The 19,684-nt window shown below is 40.0% G+C and overlaps 1 protein-coding gene and 2 long non-coding RNA genes across 3 annotated transcripts in view; 1 reads left to right on the top strand and 2 right to left on the bottom strand.

Annotated features, from left to right (window-relative positions):
* Nucleotides 1-17,912, top strand: part of Ahr (aryl hydrocarbon receptor) — a 35,902-nt gene extending 17,990 nt beyond the window's left edge. Inside the window, 9 exon segments of the mRNA XM_021178767.2 lie at nucleotides 1,691-1,780; nucleotides 3,470-3,593; nucleotides 4,566-4,696; nucleotides 6,348-6,550; nucleotides 7,174-7,283; nucleotides 8,306-8,447; nucleotides 9,695-10,964; nucleotides 14,035-14,150; nucleotides 14,152-17,912. Of these exon segments, the coding sequence (XP_021034426.2) occupies nucleotides 1,691-1,780; nucleotides 3,470-3,593; nucleotides 4,566-4,696; nucleotides 6,348-6,550; nucleotides 7,174-7,283; nucleotides 8,306-8,447; nucleotides 9,695-10,964; nucleotides 14,035-14,150; nucleotides 14,152-14,278 (2,313 nt within the window). The 3' untranslated portion in view covers nucleotides 14,279-17,912.
* LOC110306965 (uncharacterized) overlaps nucleotides 1-19,684 on the bottom strand; it is a 181,699-nt gene that overhangs the window by 3,530 nt on the left and 158,485 nt on the right. The window contains exons 4-5 of the long non-coding RNA XR_015045215.1: nucleotides 2,263-2,328; nucleotides 1,222-1,350 (exon numbers count right to left, since the gene is read on the bottom strand). This is a non-coding gene — a long non-coding RNA (uncharacterized LOC110306965). The remainder of the gene's footprint in view (nucleotides 1-1,221; nucleotides 1,351-2,262; nucleotides 2,329-19,684) is intronic.
* Nucleotides 10,960-14,165, bottom strand: LOC115032800 (uncharacterized). Its single transcript, XR_015045216.1, has 3 exons — nucleotides 12,917-14,165; nucleotides 12,480-12,561; nucleotides 10,960-11,832 (listed from the first exon to the last, which is right to left on the bottom strand). It is a non-coding gene; the product is annotated as an uncharacterized LOC115032800 (long non-coding RNA).

Below are 19,684 nucleotides of genomic sequence, written 5' to 3'. Positions count from 1 at the left end.
TAGTTTTTTTTCCCCCAGCAACCATAGGCCTTCATTTTGTGCTTTAAAATGAGGGAGTTTCTAATAGGTTTGATGGCGGATAGGTTCTTAAAATTTTGAACTGTGTCTTCTTAGAGTACATACTATGTTTGGCTCTCATAGCATCAGCAGATAATGATTTTATCCAACTAAAACAGGAGTGAGTGGGCATGATGGTGGCAGAGCAGTTCCCTGATTGCCTGCAGCTCTGGCCGGTGAAGTGAGTGCAACCGCTTGGTGTCAGTTTGCTAACTTTGTTGCTGGAGTGGAGCTGTATCAGGTCCTTCCTATTGCTGTCAAAGACACCATGACTAAGCGGGGCTTGCAGAAGGGAGCGTGCACTTGGGTTTACAGTACCAGGGAGTTAGAGTCCAACATGGTAGGGAAGAATGGCAGCAAGCAGCAGACACAGCAACAGAAGCAGCAAGCTGAGAGCTCACAGCTTCACACAGGAGCACAAAATGCCTGCACACACACACACACATAGAAGGGGGTGGCGAGAGAATGAACTGGAAATAGGGTGAGACTCTATAATCTCAGAGTGACTATATAATCCCCTAGTGACTGACTTCCTCCAGCAAGGCCGCACCCCAAACAGCTCCACCAAATTGAGACCAAGTGTTCAAATGCCCAAGACTAAGGGTACAGTTCCCATTCAGGTACCACACTTCACTGGCAATCTGCACACAGCTAGAGGATCTGGCGTTTGCCCTGCTGGCTTCCAGGCTTGCTAGGGTCCAGTATTTCTTCCCTGTGCTCCATTCCTCCCTTTTGAAATGATCATGTATATTCTGTGCTGTTATATGTTGGAAGTGTGTATCTTGCCTTTTGATTTTATAGGGGGTTTATAGTAAAGAGATTGCCTTGTGTCTCAGGGGAGACTTTGGACAATTTGAGTGGGGACTTGTAAGAGCTTTTTGATTTAAAGTTTCAGGCAATGGACAGTTGACATGAGCACATATACTTTTGTTATCCAAGAGGAAGATAAACCTTTTATTCACACTGACTTTGGAAAAAACATAAACAAAATAGAAAAAGAAGAACTCGTGAAGTAAAGGAAGGAATGAACACACAATAATCATACTGATAATACAGGCTTGAGGGAGAAGGGTTAGAGTGTGGCTCAAACGAATAGAAATAAGGAGAAGTTGTAAGACAATGCATTTCCATGTGAATGTTATATTTTATGTGCATTGTACTTACCAGTAAAAGTTTTAATATCTTTATAATTCAGTCAGTGCTGGAGGTATTGTGGGGTGGAAACAGTTGTCTTCTGACTGGCTTTCTCCAATTAAAGGTCCAACAAGAAGTGGGTTTTTCCTTCTGTGCTCCCTAAAGAAAGGCATGTAACCATCGTGAATGTTTTCTGGGCAGTGTATTTTATATCAAAAAAATTAGATGCAGTGTATTTCAAAGAAATCTGGGATATAAGGAAAATGGAAAGCCTGATATTCTCTTCATGTACCTGATTTAGCTGTTTTTTCTCAGCCAAGTCGGAGGCATGAGGAGATTCACCGTAGTCCATATGTAATGTGCTGTGTTTGGGGTGTGTAAGAATTGTAGTCATTTTGAAGAGCAGGTGTTGAGAGATAAAGAGAAACAGCCTGTTACCTAACTGTCAGGATTTCTGAGTGACAGTTTTCCACGTCTAATGCCACCTTCCTGTCTGCAGGCGCTGAATGGCTTTGTGCTGGTTGTCACAGCAGATGCCTTGGTCTTCTATGCTTCCTCCACTATCCAAGATTACCTGGGCTTTCAGCAGGTACATACATTCCTCTTCCATCATTTCAAATGAAGATTTTTAGAAAATGAACTCTTTACTACTTTATCTGTTTTTATAGTGTAAGGTCAAATGGGTGCTGTAAGAATTTTAGGTTCTTGATTTTTTTTTTTTTTCTGATTTGATAACATGCATCTTGCTATTTGGCTTCACGGTTGTTGTTTTTCTTTTGAATTTATCAGTAATCTCATAAGGAACTTTTAGGGACCTGCAGATATAGCTCTGTGCTACCTGTAGTATCTGCTATGCTGGGTTCCATCATTAGTCTGACAGAACAGGGCCAGGGAGAGAAGCTCCGAGGCTGGTCAGGTTTTGAAGCAGACAGAACATTTGCCATGAGATAGCATCGATTACAAAGGACGTAAAACAGTTATGAAACTAAGGAGAGGCTGTGCAGCCATGGCACATATAAAATACCATGGTTAATACTTTTAGTTCTGGTGCCTTTACACTATGAGTATTACCTTGAAAGAAGTGTTCCGACACTGAGCTTAAAGCATTCAGAGGGCATAGACGGTTGATGAGGGAGCCTAGGGAGGACAGAAGTGCCATGAGCAATAGACAAGAAAGCCCTGGAAGACTGGGTGTTTGCTGTAGGGGGAGTCCTGAGTAGGTGGTGTGGATGATGGTCAGCCCTGGAAGCGTCACTAAGACAGAGCATTGGGAGAACTGTGAAACCACAGTCACATTTAGGGACAGGAACGTCTGATACCATCTGGGAACACACCAGAAGTACACCTGGATGCTTGCTGTTCTTCTGTATCTGACTCTCACTTTTAACATCAGAGGCATCACCTGAAACACTTGATACAATGTCTGGACTCCATTCCCAGATACTCCATGGCAGTGGGTCCTACTGCAGCCTGTGAGTTAGCATTTTGCCAAACTCACAAGGCTCCTGGTCTGCATACCACAGACCATTTACGTCATTTGTAGTTTTCATTATATATACAGAAAATATTCACTGGTACCTCTCATTAGAGAGAAAATAGATGCTTTAGCTATATTACAGATCACCCTGGCAACTATGTAACTGATGCACCAAGGTGATTTAATAGTACAGTAAGTTTCTAGAGAGACTAACATAACAGAAGGCCACTAAAGCAATGGGATGTGGCCAGTGTCACCGAAGCTAAATCTTAGTATTCTTTGCCTAAAGCATTGTATCGTCTGTAAAGGGATTCATGGATGAGATAGGGTCTAGAACAGTGGTTCCCTACCTTTCTAATGCTATGATCCTTTAATACAGTTCTTCATGTTGTGGTGACCCAGTCATAAACTTTCTTGTTGCTCCTTCATAACTAATTTTGCTACTGTAATGAATTGTTATATAAATATCTGATATGTGACCCCCTCCCAAAGGGGCTGCAAGCCACATGTTGAGAACCACTGTTCTAGAATGTTATCAGCTGGTGTGAAATAAGCAAGGACTCTGAGTAGATCTTAATATGGTACATTTGAGGAACAGGAAGCTGCCTTGTGAGCCAGAGCCGTCGTGTCAGGAGGCGATGGCCGATGTGAATGGTTAGGGGGTCTTTGCAACCATCATTTGCATTCAGTTCATCATTGCTGACAGGTGCCCACTGATCTAGACACCTTTTGAAACTGCTTTACGAAACCTTATCACTCTTCAAATCACTATAAGTTTTTCCTCATGCCCCTTTCCTTTAGTCTGACGTCATCCATCAGAGTGTATATGAGCTCATCCATACAGAAGACCGAGCAGAGTTCCAGCGCCAGCTTCACTGGGCTCTAAACCCCTCACAGTGCACAGACTCTGCACAAGGAGTGGATGGTAAGGAAATTTACCAGAAGAGGATGCTCATGCTTGCTGAATATTCTATGAAAGAAAGGCATAGAGCTCCATGATGAAGATAGGGAACAAGTCAGGCGGGTGTGAGTCTGCAGCTGAAGATCAGAGCCAGACCACAAGAGGATGTTGAGCCAAGGCAGCTGTAGCAGATGCAAGCCATAGAGGATGTCATAAAGAAGGTTGTATTGTTAGTAATGTGACTATGTGTTTGTGCCCACCTGTGGGTACATGTGTGGAGGCCAGAGGTCACAACCTCAGATGTCATTTTTTGCAAACCTTCCGCCTTATTTTTTGAAACAAGAGTTTTCCCTGGCCAGGAGATCACCAAGAAGGGTAGGCTGCTGGGAGCCCAGGGATTCCACTGTCCCTCCTCAGTGCTGGGATTCCGAGCTTGCATCTCCATGCTTGGCTTTTCTTGACAAGGGTTCTAGGGATCAAACTCAATGTCATGCTTGCATGGCACTTTACCTATTGAGCTATGACCCAAGCCCAAAGCAGTACTGTTTTGTTTTCTTTTGTTTCTTTTTTGTTTGTTTCTTTGTTTTTAAACCAACACTGGTACCATTGGGAAAGATGGGAGGAATATACAGGCTTGCAACTGAAGAGTATAAATCATTCTTATTAAAATATCCCCATAAGAATATACACTAGCACATGCAAGAATCAAGACAGTCTTCCTGATGTGTGCATTGTTTTAAGATATCTGTGAAGCTGGTGAGAAAACAAAGCCAATTGTTATAGATAGAGACATTGTTAACAGCAATAGCTCAGAATTACCAATATAGAAGAAGGCAAGTTCAACAGCATAGAAGTGTTTATGTGTTTGGGGCTTTTCAATTATTTTTGAAATGGTATTTTTAATTCAAAATACAGACTCTAGTTTAAAGTCTGTCACCACTATCACCCTTGATTTCATAGCAGATGTAAGGTAGACTGTGCTTTTCCCTCCTACAGAAGCCCATGGCCCTCCACAGACAGCAGTCTATTATACCCCAGACCAGCTTCCTCCAGAAAACGCTTCTTTCATGGAGAGGTGCTTCAGATGCCGGCTGAGATGCCTGCTGGATAATTCATCTGGTTTTCTGGTAAGGTGCATAATCTTAAAATATCATGGTTTTGGATGACTTAATATAATAAAAGAAACAGCCCTTAAAAGTTAATATTTTGGGACCAGTAAATTAACTCAAGTGGTTCAGTGTTTTCCTTGAAGAATGGGGATCATCTGATTTTGACCCCGGGAACCCCTGTAAAAGCCTGGTATGGTGATATGCACCTATGGTACAGTGAGGGCAGAATGAGAGGAGGAGTCTGGAGAAGCCTGGGTGCTTATGCACACACACACACACATAAACACACATGTGCGTGTGCACATACTCACATACACACACAGGTGCTCACACACATACACATGACGTTTACCATATAAACACACACACCCATATACACCACATTGAATCACACACATACCACATAAACTCATACATACACATAAGCACACACCACATATACCACATAAACTCATATTCATACACACAAACCCCATAAACTCATACACACGCTACATATACCATATAAATTCACATATAACACACATATACCTCTCTGTCTCTGTCTCTCTCTCTCTTATTTTGGTTTTGAGGTCTCTGGCAGCTCAGAGAACCCTATCATTTCAGATGACTTTGTAGCAATGGCTATAACATGGAATGTATACTGTATACTGGATGTTTTGAAAGAATTTTTAAGACTTAGAATTAGCTAGCCACTTTTCAATAGGATGCCTATCATTTGGGGTTGTATGCTTTCCACATGGGAAAAGCATTGATGTATGTGTGCCTGGAATAAATGCCAAATAAAATGCTTATATTTATGGCTCCAGAGTTAGCATCTGATAGGAGGCTTCCTGTAAGAAGTAACCAGGAAGCCCCTAGCAAGATACTGAGAGTGACTGTGATACTGCAGCCACAGGCAGAGAGGAGTTAGTTCTTACATTAAGCCTCACGAATCAGTGCATTTTGTTAGTATATTATTTCTGACAATTGTTTTTGCTAATATGGATTTAGAGTTGTAATCTGAGATGGCATTCCCAGTACCACCGCCTGAGACTGGTTAATGGGATTAGGTGGGATTTCTGGGTGTGCTGGGCTTCTTCTGTCTTGTGCTATATCAGATGTGTGTCACATAGTCTCTTAGACTTGTAGATCAGCTGAGTTTACGACACCCATGTCTAAACTCTCTTTGGTCTCTGTCTTCTAAACTCATTCTTTGATCTCTGCATTCTTTAAATGGCCTCATAAGTTTCATTTTACTGTTTTAGTAAAATTGTATTTTTTTTTCTCAGTAGGAAAGACTACGGTGAGCTATGGCATATAGATCCTACATGTTTGAAAATTAATATGTATTTTGACTTTAACACCACTCTTTTTTCTTAAGCTATGTATTGAGTGCTTAGTGTGCAAAGGGTTGTGGAAGGTGGGAATGTCATGTGGTCCTAGGCACAGAAATGATAGCCCACTCCTGTCATGACTTGGGGGCAGGGTAGGACACTTGGCAGTGCCCACTTCCCCACTCTATCTTTAAATTTGTAATAGACTTTCTGTATAGAGAGGAGTGAAATTAAGTTAGTGGTTCTGAGCCTTGGGAATTTTCTTTTATAACCACTCCTACCCCAGGTACCTGATGGAACCTTTGAAAATGAAACCATTACACACTGTTAATTTTAATGACATTTTTTTTAAGGCAATGAATTTCCAAGGGAGGTTAAAGTATCTTCATGGACAGAACAAGAAAGGGAAGGACGGAGCGCTACTTCCTCCACAACTAGCTTTGTTTGCAATAGCTACTCCACTTCAGCCACCCTCCATCCTGGAAATTCGAACCAAAAACTTTATCTTCAGGACCAAACACAAGCTAGACTTCACACCTATTGGTTGTGATGCCAAGTAAGGGAACTTTTTCACTCTTAATTCTTCAAGAATTAATGCATCTTTTTAATTTTAGCACGTCTGTAAGTGTGTGAGATGTGGTATAGGTTCTAATGTTACTACTATAGGGTCATTTCATCAATTTGACAAATAATCTGACTATTTTGTATTATTTACTGCACATAGTTTATTTTACATTTTGTAAAAATATTTTTTAATGTTTAGCTTCAGAGATTAGATAACTATCTAAAGTTAATTAGTTAACTAAAAAGAATTTATATAAAAGCATTTTAATTTTTTTTTACCTTTTATATGGGAGAATGCATTAGAATAACTTGACAGACCCTGTCTCTAAAGTACAGTCTGAGCCAGCCATGTTTTTAGCTTTTGAATTCATTTTACTTTTAAGTTAACTATGCCAGATTCTTTTTTGACATTCTTAATATTAATTGCCTTATTCAAAGTTAAGAAAAAATGCTAAAACTGAAAATTTGTAGCCATCAGCAAGAAAATTTAAAAAAATTAAAATTAAAAGGATGTTTTCTATGTACTAATGTGAAAAATTTGAATGTTGTGGAAATCACATACCACCAATTAATGTATCTTGATTATTTTACAATCCGATTCTTTTATTTGAACAGAGGGCAGCTTATTCTGGGCTATACAGAAGTAGAGCTGTGCACAAGAGGATCGGGATACCAGTTCATCCATGCTGCAGACATGCTTCACTGTGCAGAATCCCACATCCGCAGTGAGTTGGAATTCTTGTGACCCGCCTGACAGATGGCACATGTATTAGAACATATTAAGCTTTTAAAAAATCCTTTGATTCCTGTGTGTGTGCGCATGTGGGGGCCAGGAGCCAACCTGTAGGAGGGAATTCTCTTTGCCTTTGTGCATCCCTAGGATCAACCTCAGTTAGTCAGGTTTGGTGGCAAGCACCTGTAGCCACGGAGGCATCTCCCAGCACTGTGATACACATTTCAAAGTGTTGTGTGTGATGACATCTTCTGAGAACTACTTGGATTGATCCCGTTGGAGTCATGCTGCCTTGGTTAACCAGTTTTGCTTTTTACTTCCTAATTCCTCTACAGCTGCTATGCAGTAATGGTTGTGATATGATTATTATGAAAGTAACTATTGTGGCCAGTGGATTTTTACTCAGTAAGTCTTTAAAGGCACCATGCATAGATGTTAATATAAAGTCAGGAAATACTAAAAATATTCCCCATTTAACATGAATATGTTTACTTTTATTCCAAGCTAATCTCTTCTTACATCTGACATGCTCTCAGTATTTCTCTTAACCTTTATATATTAAGCCTTATCTAAAATGGAAAAGCACAGATTCTGAGGAACCATTTCTGTTCCTTTCAGTGTGTTTAGTGTGTTTAAAAGTTTTCAAGATATTGTCATAGCTGGTCATTAATGGAATTCATGTGGAAATGTGTCAAGATGGCTTTTAAAAAGATATTTGTTTTTATGTTTTAATTGTGTATGTGCATTTGTCTGTGTGGGAGTTTGTGAGCACCAGTACAGGTGAACTTGGGTGCCAGGAGAGGACATCAGGTTCCCTGGGACTTGTTTACTGGAGGTAGTGAGTCACCCAGTGTACCCACTGGGAAGCAAACTCAGGTCTTTTGCAAGAGCATCAGGGTCCTGTAGCCAGCGAGCGAGCCTCACTTTAGCCCCACAGGGGCACTTGGTTGCAGGGATGTACTGTACTGTACTGATGGAGGGTTTGGTGACCTTGTTGTAAATGTTTACTTGTAGTGATTAAGACTGGAGAAAGTGGCATGACAGTTTTCCGGCTTCTTGCAAAACACAGTCGCTGGAGGTGGGTCCAGTCCAATGCACGCTTGATTTACAGAAATGGAAGGCCAGATTACATCATTGCAACTCAGAGACCACTCACGTAAGCATCAGAAAAAGAACATGTCCTGCATTTGTGTTTTCATAAGTCTTCTTACATGAAAATTTAAAAGTAATCCTAAGGCAATGGAACCTGTAACTAAAAATGGAAAAATTATCTAGAAAGCAGGACAGAGATGAAAAATGTTGAAAAAAAAAAGACAAAAGTGATAAGCTTTAATGAGCAGCTAATAGATGAAGCTAAAAATGCCCAACTCATCCTGCAGTTGAGGAGATGAAAAACAATGTCATCTCAAAAATAAAAGGAAAACTATAGCACTTGTTTACAGTAGGTTCACAGCTATTTGGAAGCTTTTCACAGATTCCAGAAAGGAATCTTTGGTGAAATATTAATTGCTTTTTAGGAGTTAGGTAGAGGTAAGCATCCTGATTGGTTTTCGCCTTCCTTTTGAATATCAAGTTAACCAACAGAATTTGTTAAGGAGACAAATTCTTGACAGAGTCTGAGCACTGCACTGCCTGTCAGGCTTCTGTGTGTGGTCCTGTTTCTAGAGCTACTGGCTGGTCACTGCCATTTCTAGAGCTGCTGGCTGGTCACTGCCATTTCTAGAGCTGCTGGCTGTCCACTGCTGTTGCCTTATGAGTCATCAGGCAGCCCTAATTGTGCTATCTTTATATTGTGAATACATGGTTTTTTTGTTGTTGTTTTTGGATACATTTTGTTTTCATTCATAATTGTCTTGGCTCTTCTTTACTCTTTATGTTTCCAAATGTACTTTAGAACTCATTTATTAAAGACTAAATCCTCAACAACAACAACAAAAACACTGTTGGGATTTTAAAGACATAACTCCTTCAAGAAAGAATTAACATTTGCACAGAACTGGGTCATTAACCCATAACCATAGTGAATGTTTATATTACCCATAGGGGATGCATGCTTCATAAAACCATTGATTGTTACAGCTGACAGACCTCTGACGTCATTAGTGTCTTTCAGGCATAGACATTTCATTTATTGATTTGCTGTTGTCCATTTCTTTTGTATTCCAGTTATGTCTCCTAGTTGTTATTTTATTTAGATATATTTCTATTTTGGTATTTATATGTTTTTCCTATATAGTTTTAGCTCCATTTGTATAACACTAGTCATGAGACTAATTTAGTTCAAAATGAAATCCATGTTCCTTGCTATCAAGCTCAGCTTTTGTCTTCCTTTTAGAAATATCTTACTTAAATCATGTATGATCAAACTCTAATGTATTCAGACCTTCTTGCCTACCCTGTTAGGGATGAAGAAGGACGAGAGCATTTACAGAAGCGAAGTATGTCGCTGCCCTTCATGTTTGCTACCGGAGAGGCTGTGTTGTACGAGATCTCTAGCCCTTTCTCTCCCATAATGGATCCCTTACCAATACGCGCCAAAAGCAACACTAGCAGGAAAGACTGGGCTCCCCAGTCAACCCCAAGTAAGGATTCTTTCCACCCCAGTTCTCTTATGAGTGCCCTCATCCAGCAGGATGAGTCCATCTATCTATGTCCTCCTTCAAGCCCTGCACCATTAGACAGCCATTTTCTCATGGGCTCCGTGAGCAAGTGCGGGAGTTGGCAAGACAGCTTTGCGGCCGCAGGAAGTGAGGCTGCGCTGAAACATGAGCAAATTGGCCATGCTCAGGATGTGAACCTTGCACTCTCTGGCGGCCCCTCAGAGCTCTTTCCGGATAATAAAAATAATGACTTGTACAGCATCATGAGGAACCTTGGGATTGATTTTGAAGATATCAGAAGCATGCAGAACGAGGAGTTCTTCAGAACTGACTCCACCGCCACCGGTGAGGTTGACTTCAAAGACATCGACATAACGGACGAAATCCTGACCTATGTGCAGGATTCTCTGAACAATTCAACTTTGCTGAACTCGGCTTGCCAGCAACAGCCTGTGACTCAGCACCTAAGCTGTATGCTGCAGGAGCGCTTGCAGCTAGAGCAACAGCAACAGCAACAGCTTCAGCAGCCCCCAACGCAGGCTCTGGAGCCCCAGCAGCAGCTGTGTCAGATGGAGTGCCCCCAGCAAGATCTGGGTCAGAGGCACACGCAAATCAACGGCTCCTTTGCAAGTTGGAACCCCACCCCTCCCGTGTCTTTCAACTGTCCCCAGCAGGAACTAAAGCACTATCATCTCTTTTCCAGCTTACAGGGGACTGCTCAGGAATTTCCCTACAAACCAGAGGTGGACGGTATGCCTTACACACAGAACTTTGCTCCCTGTAATCAGCCTCTGCTACCAGAACATTCCAAGAGTGTGCAGTTGGACTTCCCAGGAAGGGATTTTGAACCGTCCCTGCATCCCACTACTTCTAATTTAGATTTTGTCAGTTGTTTACAAGTTCCTGAAAACCAAAGTCATGGGATAAACTCACAGTCAGCCATGGTCAGTCCTCAGACATACTATGCTGGGGCCATGTCCATGTATCAGTGCCAGCCAGGGCCACAGCACACCCCTGTGGACCAGACACAGTACAGCTCTGAAATTCCAGGTTCTCAGGCATTCCTAAGCAAGGTAAGGGCTTTCGACAGCTGAATAAACCTTGTAGGCCTAAGCATCTCCATGTAGCCTGTTATACTTAAACATATCATCATAACCCATTTTACATAGCGCGCAACTTAGGAACTGCTTTCATTATATGTACAGTCACATAATTAACTTCATTATAATTTACTTAAAATAGTATGAATAATAAATTACTTTAAATAATTTTCTTAAAAGCAAGTTGATGTTTCGATAATTTAATAACTGTTCTTTGTTACCCCCCTCAGGAGGATATCATGCTTATATTAATAAATTTCTCTTTACAAATATTAGTTTATTTGGAGATATACTGGTTTAGATTGTAAGAATATCTTGACTAACATGAAGTTTATTAACTATTCATGAGCTGTTTGCTGTTTGAGTATAGCCATTTACAAGTGTGACTTAAATCACAGTCCTGGTTGCTTTTTAGATTGTGAATGAATCTGCTGTGTCTGATTATATGGGATTTTTTTTTTTTTTTTTTTTTGGAATGGAGAATGAAGATGATAGTTTTGGTCAATCTTTTTCCTGAAAATTTTTAGGAACAAGATTTCCTAAAAAATTTTAATAGTTACTATAAAGAAAATGGATTAACCATATGTTGGATATAATTTACTCATAAAAGAATGGAATATTAGTATTTGCCTCAAAACGGTGTGTCTGGAGGACATTATAGAATATAGAGAGCATCCATGTGTGCAAACCTCCAAGGCTGATCCCTCAGATGCTGGAAATGGCCGCAGAGTTGGACTGGCTATTGGGTAGTAACAGACAGATAATGGGAGTAACTTCAGGTCTTCTACAACATAGCAGGATGACAGAAGTTCACAACAGTTGATTGTATGATTCAAAATCACTAGAAAAAAGGAAATCAAATGTTCTTCATGCAAATAACAGATGAGTGTTCACAGTGAAAGATAATTGCCTGATTTGCTTACACACTATATAGATGAATTGAAATGTCACATTGTAACCTGTACATATGAGTAATTGTGTGGCAGTGAAAAAACTAACAACATTTTGAGCCTGGAGAGATGGCTTGGCAATTAACACTTGCTTACCCTTCTTGATCCCCAGCACCACATGGGAGCTCATAACAGTCCACAGTTTCCACTTCCTGGCACTCAGTGCTCTCTCTGCACCCTTGAGCACCGCATACTTGTGTTGCACACACATGCGCGCACACACACACACACACAAACACATATGTATACATATATATATATACACACACACATACATATACATATATACATATATGCATACATACAAACATACATCATGCAGGCAAAGCAACCATACACATAACATTTTATTCTTAATTTATTATTTTTGAAATGAAACATAATTGTATTCCTTTCCTGTTTCCCTTTCTTTTCTACAACCTTTCCCACCTACCACCTTTGCTCTCTTTCAGTTTCTTGGCCTCTTTCCTTTCATTGCTCTGTGTGTGTGTGTGTGTTCCTAAATATTTAAATACAACCTGCACAGTCTGCATATTACCTGTAGGACAACCCTGAGCAGCAACTCAAAAGGGTTTTTCTCATGCCTGGTGTTGGGGCTGTAGAGTGAATTTGAAGACAGTCTGGAAAATGGTGAGACACAGAACATGATTACCAAAAGGTCAAGAGTATAGATAGCTCAGTGGTGGAGCCGGGTTAGCATGCACAAGGCCCTTCACTGGACCTCCAGCACTACACAATAAGTGAGTAATTTGAGGCAACTAAAGGGATAGTTTTATGATTTTTATTTTAATCTTAGTTTATTTCATCAACTACACCACAACGTGAAGTTTCTGTAGACTAAAACTGTTATATTCGTTCTTCACTTTTTTAGCAGTTCTGGATAGGAGACTGGTAAGAAGGCAGGTGTCTTAGTTAGGGTGTGAGGAAACACCGTGACCAAAAGCTGTCTGAGAGGAAAGAGTTTAAATCACTCACAGTTCCACATAACAGGTAATCATCAAAAGCAGTAGGGTCAGGACCTGAAGCAGGGCAGGAACCTGGAGGCAGAAGCTCATGCAGAGGCCATGGAAGTACTTTCTACTGGATTGCCTTCTATAGCTTGCTCAGCCTGCTCTCTTATAGAGCCACACAATAGGCTGAGCCTACATCAATCACTAATTAAGAAAATGCCCTACAGGCTTGCCTGCCTACAGCCAGATTAGTGGAGGCATTTTCTCAATTGAGGCCGTCTCCCCTCAGTGACCTTAGCTGAGTCAAGTTGACATAAAACTAGCCAAAACAACTGACTCCTTCTCAACTTGACACACAAAACATTTTTCAGACAGAGCCTTTCCTTTCTCATTTATTCCCAAGATAGCACATTAATATTACTATCACAATATAAAACATAAATGACTTTAAAAGTCCCACAGTCAATAAAAGTTCAATCTCTTTGAAATAACCATTCTCTTAAAAAAAAAAATTGGTTTTGTTTGTTTGTTTAAAAAAAAAACCTTCAGCCCGTGCTGGGGCTACAGTTTGATCTTTTCTCAATTGAGAAATTCCTCTCTGATGCAACTAGCTAACCAAACATCTTTTTTATTTGGTAACTTGCAGAGCAATTTATTAAACACATATTACAAATCAATTGGATTAAGATCATACCTGTAGTGTTAACATTGCAAGAATAGCAAGAAACATTTAAAATCCAGATCTGGGCAAAAGTGCTGGTGTCTGAAATGCTGTGTAGAAGTTCGGATAGAATCAGTTCACTGCCTCCAGGTTTTTGATTGGTTGTGGCAGGACTGAAAAACCCTTTGACATCCCCATGTCACATAATTTCCCATCAGGCCCCAAGGCAGACAAAGTGAGATAGTTGTAGCATTCGCTGTACCATTTTTCAATTATCTTGTAGGACTAATGAGAAAACCTGATCTTCCAAAAGAAGTCAGTGTGTGAGCGTTTCTCTGTGATTTGAAGGATGAAAGACTTAGCCCTGAGCATCATCAGTACAGGACTGTAAAGTGGAACAACCCATAGGTCTAACGGACTAAAATCTGTTTTTAAGGTGTTCCTCAGATCCTAACAAGCTGCTGTGCTGTGTTTGTTCTCAGGTGCAGAGTCGAGGTGTTTTCAATGAAACCTATCCGTCCGACTTGAGCAGCATTGGCCACGCTGCTCAGACCACTGGCCATCTCCATCACCTGGCGGAAGCCAGGCCTCTTCCCGATATCACACCCGGTGGATTCCTGTAGCTCCCATGACAGGATGAAATTCATTCAGGAACAGGATACCAGAACTGTGAGGGTTGGACATCAGTACACTTTCTCCAAAACAGATTTCGATCCTTGTGTTTAGAGAAGGAGTTTAAAACCGTACCTGAGATGTAGGTATAGATGCTCCCTATACGATAGGAGAGCTCCGACGGAGCGCAAGGAGGAGTTCTGGCACCTCAGAGTGCACAGTGTTGACTGTGGAAAATTCTCGGATTCCCTGCTCAGTAACATCAGCAGGAAAAACAGGGAGGTATTTGGAGCTTTGAACTTCTGGATTCTTGTTAGTATACCAAATACGGAGTTACAGGACTAATCGATTTCCTATATTTTTAACCTCTGGTTTTGTCCCAGAAGTTAAAGTAAATGGTTTGGTGCTTTTCTCAAAAGAAAATCTCAATGCTTTCCTTCTGCACTGTTAATATAAGTGCCTCACTTTTTTTTTCTGTTTTTTTTCTTTTTTCTATCTACCTGTAACACAATAGGGTATGTATTTTATATGAAATATTTTTTATCTTTTTTGAATTAATATTCTTTTCTGCACAAAGAAACTTTCCCGAATCCCAACCTTTTTTATGACCCCAGCTGTTCGTGTGCACTACTCATCCTTTTCTTCAGATAAAGAGGAAATGATAACTCAAAGTCAACTATTTATTGTGTAATATACCTGCTTCTGGGCGTTAGATGTTCCTCTGTGCCTTATGTTGAAGAATTTGAAAAATAACATGTTGCCAAAATTATTTAATTATTACATACTATTAGAGAGTAGCACTTGTATTTTAACAGTGTTTTCTGAGACATGAGATAACGCTGCTGCTAAAGGTTTCCCAGAAACCTCCACAATGAGATCAGAAGGCCACCGTAGAAAGTGCTAAAGGTGCCTATGTCCATTAAGCTGCAGTGAGGGGAGGTGGCATGTGTCAAGCCTGTTAGCTATATTAAGCAGAGCACTCATTTCACTCTGTCTAAATTATCTTTGAAAAAACTGTCTCGGGTCTGTAAACCTGTTTGTGATATTGACTTTTATAAATTCCACTTCTTATACTAGTGGAAGCTATTCATTTTTCTCATATTTGAGGAGTGTTAAGATGGAAGATGCCATGTCAGGTGCAAGGTGTTTTAATGACTGAAATGAATGGTGCATTGTATAAATGTAACGAACAAAATAATCTGTAAAATATTCGAAGTTTTCATTTAAGAATAGTTCTTACCTCATATGCATTTTTCAGTGTATCTTGTAAAGAAATCAAATAGTAAGTTGAAGCTTTTAAGTTGGCATTAAGATAAAGATAAATACAATTTGTTCACCTCCGTACCTTAAGTTGTTTATGTGATACACCCTTTGCTGCCAATATGGCAAATTTGTCACTCTGCCAAATGTACTGTTCTCAAATGGCTTAAAGAAAAAATGCTGGTGTCTGCCATTGTCTCTGTTCTTGCTTAGATATGATATATGAAGGATGTGGTCCTGGATCTGTTTTTCATATGTTGTATAAAAAGCTGATGAGATCCCAAACTGAGATGTATTCAAATACAGTAGTGGTTCTCAACCTGTGCTTTGTGGCTCCCGTTGGAGATATAGAATGACCCTTTCACAGGGGTCGCCTAAGACCATTGGAAAACACAGATATTTGCATCACGATTTATAACAGTAGGGAAACTACAGTTTTAAAGTAGCAATGAAAATAATTTTATGGTTGGGGTCCTGAGAAACTGTATTAAAGGGTCACAGCATTAGAAATGTTGGCTCTTTTCTTTTTTTCTTTCAGAAAATTAATGTATGTAAACATGCCTTTGGGAAAATGATCTCTTACTTCTATGCATTTTCAGTCAAAATTCTGAATCTTTAGGATTAAGCATTGAAAAACAACTGTCTAAACCATTTCACATTTACTTCCAGCATGAGGTGTTGTCAAGGATTTAGACCGATGGTCTGAATTAGTATCCCACTTTTCTATGTGAACTTTTCATTAAAAGTTGTCATAGAAACCATTTTGTCAGTCTCTTCTGCATGTTACCAAATGTTCAGTTAAAAAAAAAAAAGAAGACAGCTTTGGACACTGTGAGTATGGTGGCATTTAATTACACACTTATCAAACTGAAAGTCTTAAAAACAATATTGAGTGTTCTTATCTATATAAAAATAGCTAAAACATCTAAGAATAATAAAATCACATGAAACTGCCTATTTGTTTGTCTGTATTGCCAAGTGCCAAATGGAAAGACCACTTAGAGCACCACGAGACTGAGGGATTAACTTCTAGATGAAATTCGAAGACTCTTGGGTCTGTCTGATTGGAGTTCTTCTTTTCTAGGTGTTTCTTACAGCACCTGAACACTTAACCAACATGCCAGTGTATCAACCTTTCAATTGTTACTATGCACAAGCTAGTTTGTTTGAGTATCAATAGATCTTAGATTTACATAGATCCTTGCTGTCCTTTAAACTGTTACTTGCTTACATATGCCATGCATAGATTTTTGTTAAAGTATGATTTATAATGTCCTTAACTATCAAAGGAAATGTAAACAGTGATATATGATAATAAACTAACCACCAAATATAAATAGTGTTTTCATGCAAGTTTTTCTTTCTGTCTCTATAGAGAAAACAGAGCCCTGTACCATCATATGATGGCTAGGTAAAAGTAGTCTTTATAGAAAGACCAATACACCAAGTCTTTCATGAAAGGGTTACTTAAATTCTCTGTTTGAGCTATTTGATCTGAGCAAACTCAAGCTGACAAGTGATCTGTAGTCCCCAGCCACTAGTGTGTCTATGTTGGAGGCCACACACCACAGTAAAGTTGTACAGTGTACCACACCACTGATGTTCACTCTTGTGATGTGATATGTGCACATCAGAACAGTCTACATCACATCTCTTACTGTATATCACTGAATACATGACTACAATCATGTATTCATTCTTGTCCCTGTGTACACTCAGTCCAATAGCTTCCTTAATTACAAATGATTCCAGTTTACCACATCTTACCAAGACTGCTAACCCAAGGGTGTTGGCCACTCCAAGGAAGTGGGTGGTAGTTATGATACACTCTGCAGATGACCTTGCTTCCAACTTTACTAATAAAAGCTTCACCCAGTGCTTCTCTGTACCTTCATCTCTTCAATACTACCATTCCTAGACTTCACCTTTCCTGGAGTATATAGGAGGAGAGGTTTCAAGACCTTGACGTAAACACCCATCTTCTTTGTACTTCATAAAGATACTTATCTTTAACTATCTTTGTTTTCCCATGGCTTTAGCTTTCCTTCAGTCTCCTAACAGTCTCTCTTTTCTTATCCCCTCACACCATCTCCTCAGCCCTTTCAGCTCTGCAGCCTCCACTCACACCCTCTTTTCATCTCCAATCTTGTTAAATCTTGGTTCTTATTTTGGTTCTTTATACGCTCATCCATTCTACAGCTCTTGCCTTTCTGAGGAATACCCTCAAGTGTTATCTCACTATGAGTGCCCTTCATCATCTCTTTGAGTGTAAGATACGTGACTTCCAAATAACAGCACACAAAGATGGAAAAATAATTCATAAAAAATTACACACTTAGAGATGAAGAAACTGAGACCAAAGATTTAAAGTGGCCTCACACCGTTTGTTTAGGTGATCTGGAGGGAACTAAGTACACTGACTGATACAGGGCAGAGCGGCTGATTGTTCCTGCACAAGTGCATTGCTCTATCTTCCCATTCCACCTGATGCATAATTTAGTTTATCTCATTTACATCCCATGAGGTCAATTTAATTATTCCATTTTTATAAAGGACTAAACTATATTTTTAAAAAGCAACTGAAATCTTCAAATGGTTATACACAGAATAGTTTGTATTTTTTAAGAACCCATGTGTATGTTAATTTGGTGGCAAGGGACATTCTGTAGATGTTACTGTACAGTCCAGGACCGAGAAATGAGAAGCTGCTATAGATTGGATCTAAAATGTCCTCTATAACTCTTGTTGGAGGCTTGACCACTAGCTTATAATCTATTGAGAGGGGATGGAGCCTTTAAAAATTAGTATACCATGGGAGGATACTGGACACCAAGGGTGTATCCTGAGAAGAGATTTTGAGACCAAACCCTTCCCCTCTTTTTCTGTATTTCCTGAGTCCAGTAAAGTGAGCAAAACTCTTTTACCTTAGTTCCTTCAAAATGTGCTGGGCAGTAACATGGCCAAGAAACCATGGACAAAAATCATGGAAACCACAACTTATTCCTTCTCTCTTAAGAGAAGGCTGACACAGGGGCTGCCCTGGATTACCTGGGAAGACTCAGTGTAATCATCGAAAAGTTCTTGCAAGAGGAAGGTTGGAGAGTCAGAAGGGAGGGAGAACAGAAAGGAGGACAGCAGAAGGATTTGAAGACACTATGGTGATAATGCAAGAAGGGCCAAGAAGCTAGAAAAGGGAAGGAAGTAATGTCTTCCGATGTCTTGATTCCAGAGCAGCAAGCATCCTCTAGTTTAGGGTTTTCAACCTGTGGATTGTGACCCCTTTGAGGGTTGAAGGACAACCCTTTCAAGGAAGTCATATCCTGCATATTAAATACTTACATTATGAATTCATAACAATAAAAATGCAGTCATGAAATAGTAATGAAAATCTGGTTGGGGATACCACAGCATGAGGAACTAGGTTAAAGGACTACAGCATTAGGAAGGTTGAGAATTTCTGCTCTAGTTCTATTAAGAAGATATTTGGGCCCTTGCCTTCCTGCTCCCTGTCTGTCCACTTGCCCATTCCCCCCTCCGCTCCCCTGACTCTCCATGTGCCCATCTATTTCTCTATTCTCCCTCTCTATCTGCCTTTTTCTGCCTCTACTACCCTCTTAGCTCCCCTCCCCATGCCCTAAATAAACTCTATTCTATACTAAAAAAAAAAAAAAAAGATATGTGAGATATTTGTATTGTCCTATGCCAATTAATGCAGTAATTCATTATAGTAGTCATTAGAAATCAGCACAAATGTTTAGATTTTAAGGAATGATGCTTCTGGAGTGGAAAGATCTCCATTTGCACATCTTTCTATACAAAGTGTTGTTCTGAGCATGGCTACAGCTCAGAGAACAGCCAGGAGGGCTTGGCACCATTTCCTATGGCTCTTCCCACCTTTAAGTCCCTCTGGACCAAGAAAAAGGGAGTCTACTTTATGAGTGACACACTGGTGCCTGATTGGCTCCAAACTTGCCTCGGTGCAAGGACATGTGGAAGAGCACACTGCAGTCTTGCTTTCTCCAGATGTTTGCCTCATGTTGGGAATCAGGAAATGTGTGTGTGTTGCTCACAGTCTCACATATGTTTCTAAGGAAGTGTCTTAATAATGTGTCTGCTGGTTGCAAATCACCATACAAATTGGCCTGATTCCTAGAAGAAAAACGGCTTTCCTGAAGTGGGCTAGACATTATACCCGCACTGCTGTGTATACATTGTCAAGTCGTTCTTTGCATTAAAATTAACACACCTATTTTGAGGGTA

Source organism: Mus caroli, unplaced genomic scaffold (genome assembly GCF_978045245.1).
Source record: "Mus caroli unplaced genomic scaffold, Mus_caroli_1 scaffold_14, whole genome shotgun sequence".
NCBI classification, from domain to species: Eukaryota; Metazoa; Chordata; class Mammalia; order Rodentia; family Muridae; genus Mus; species Mus caroli.
The sequence above is the reverse complement of the archived record's forward strand: the minus strand, read 5'-3'. Positions and strand labels throughout refer to the sequence as shown.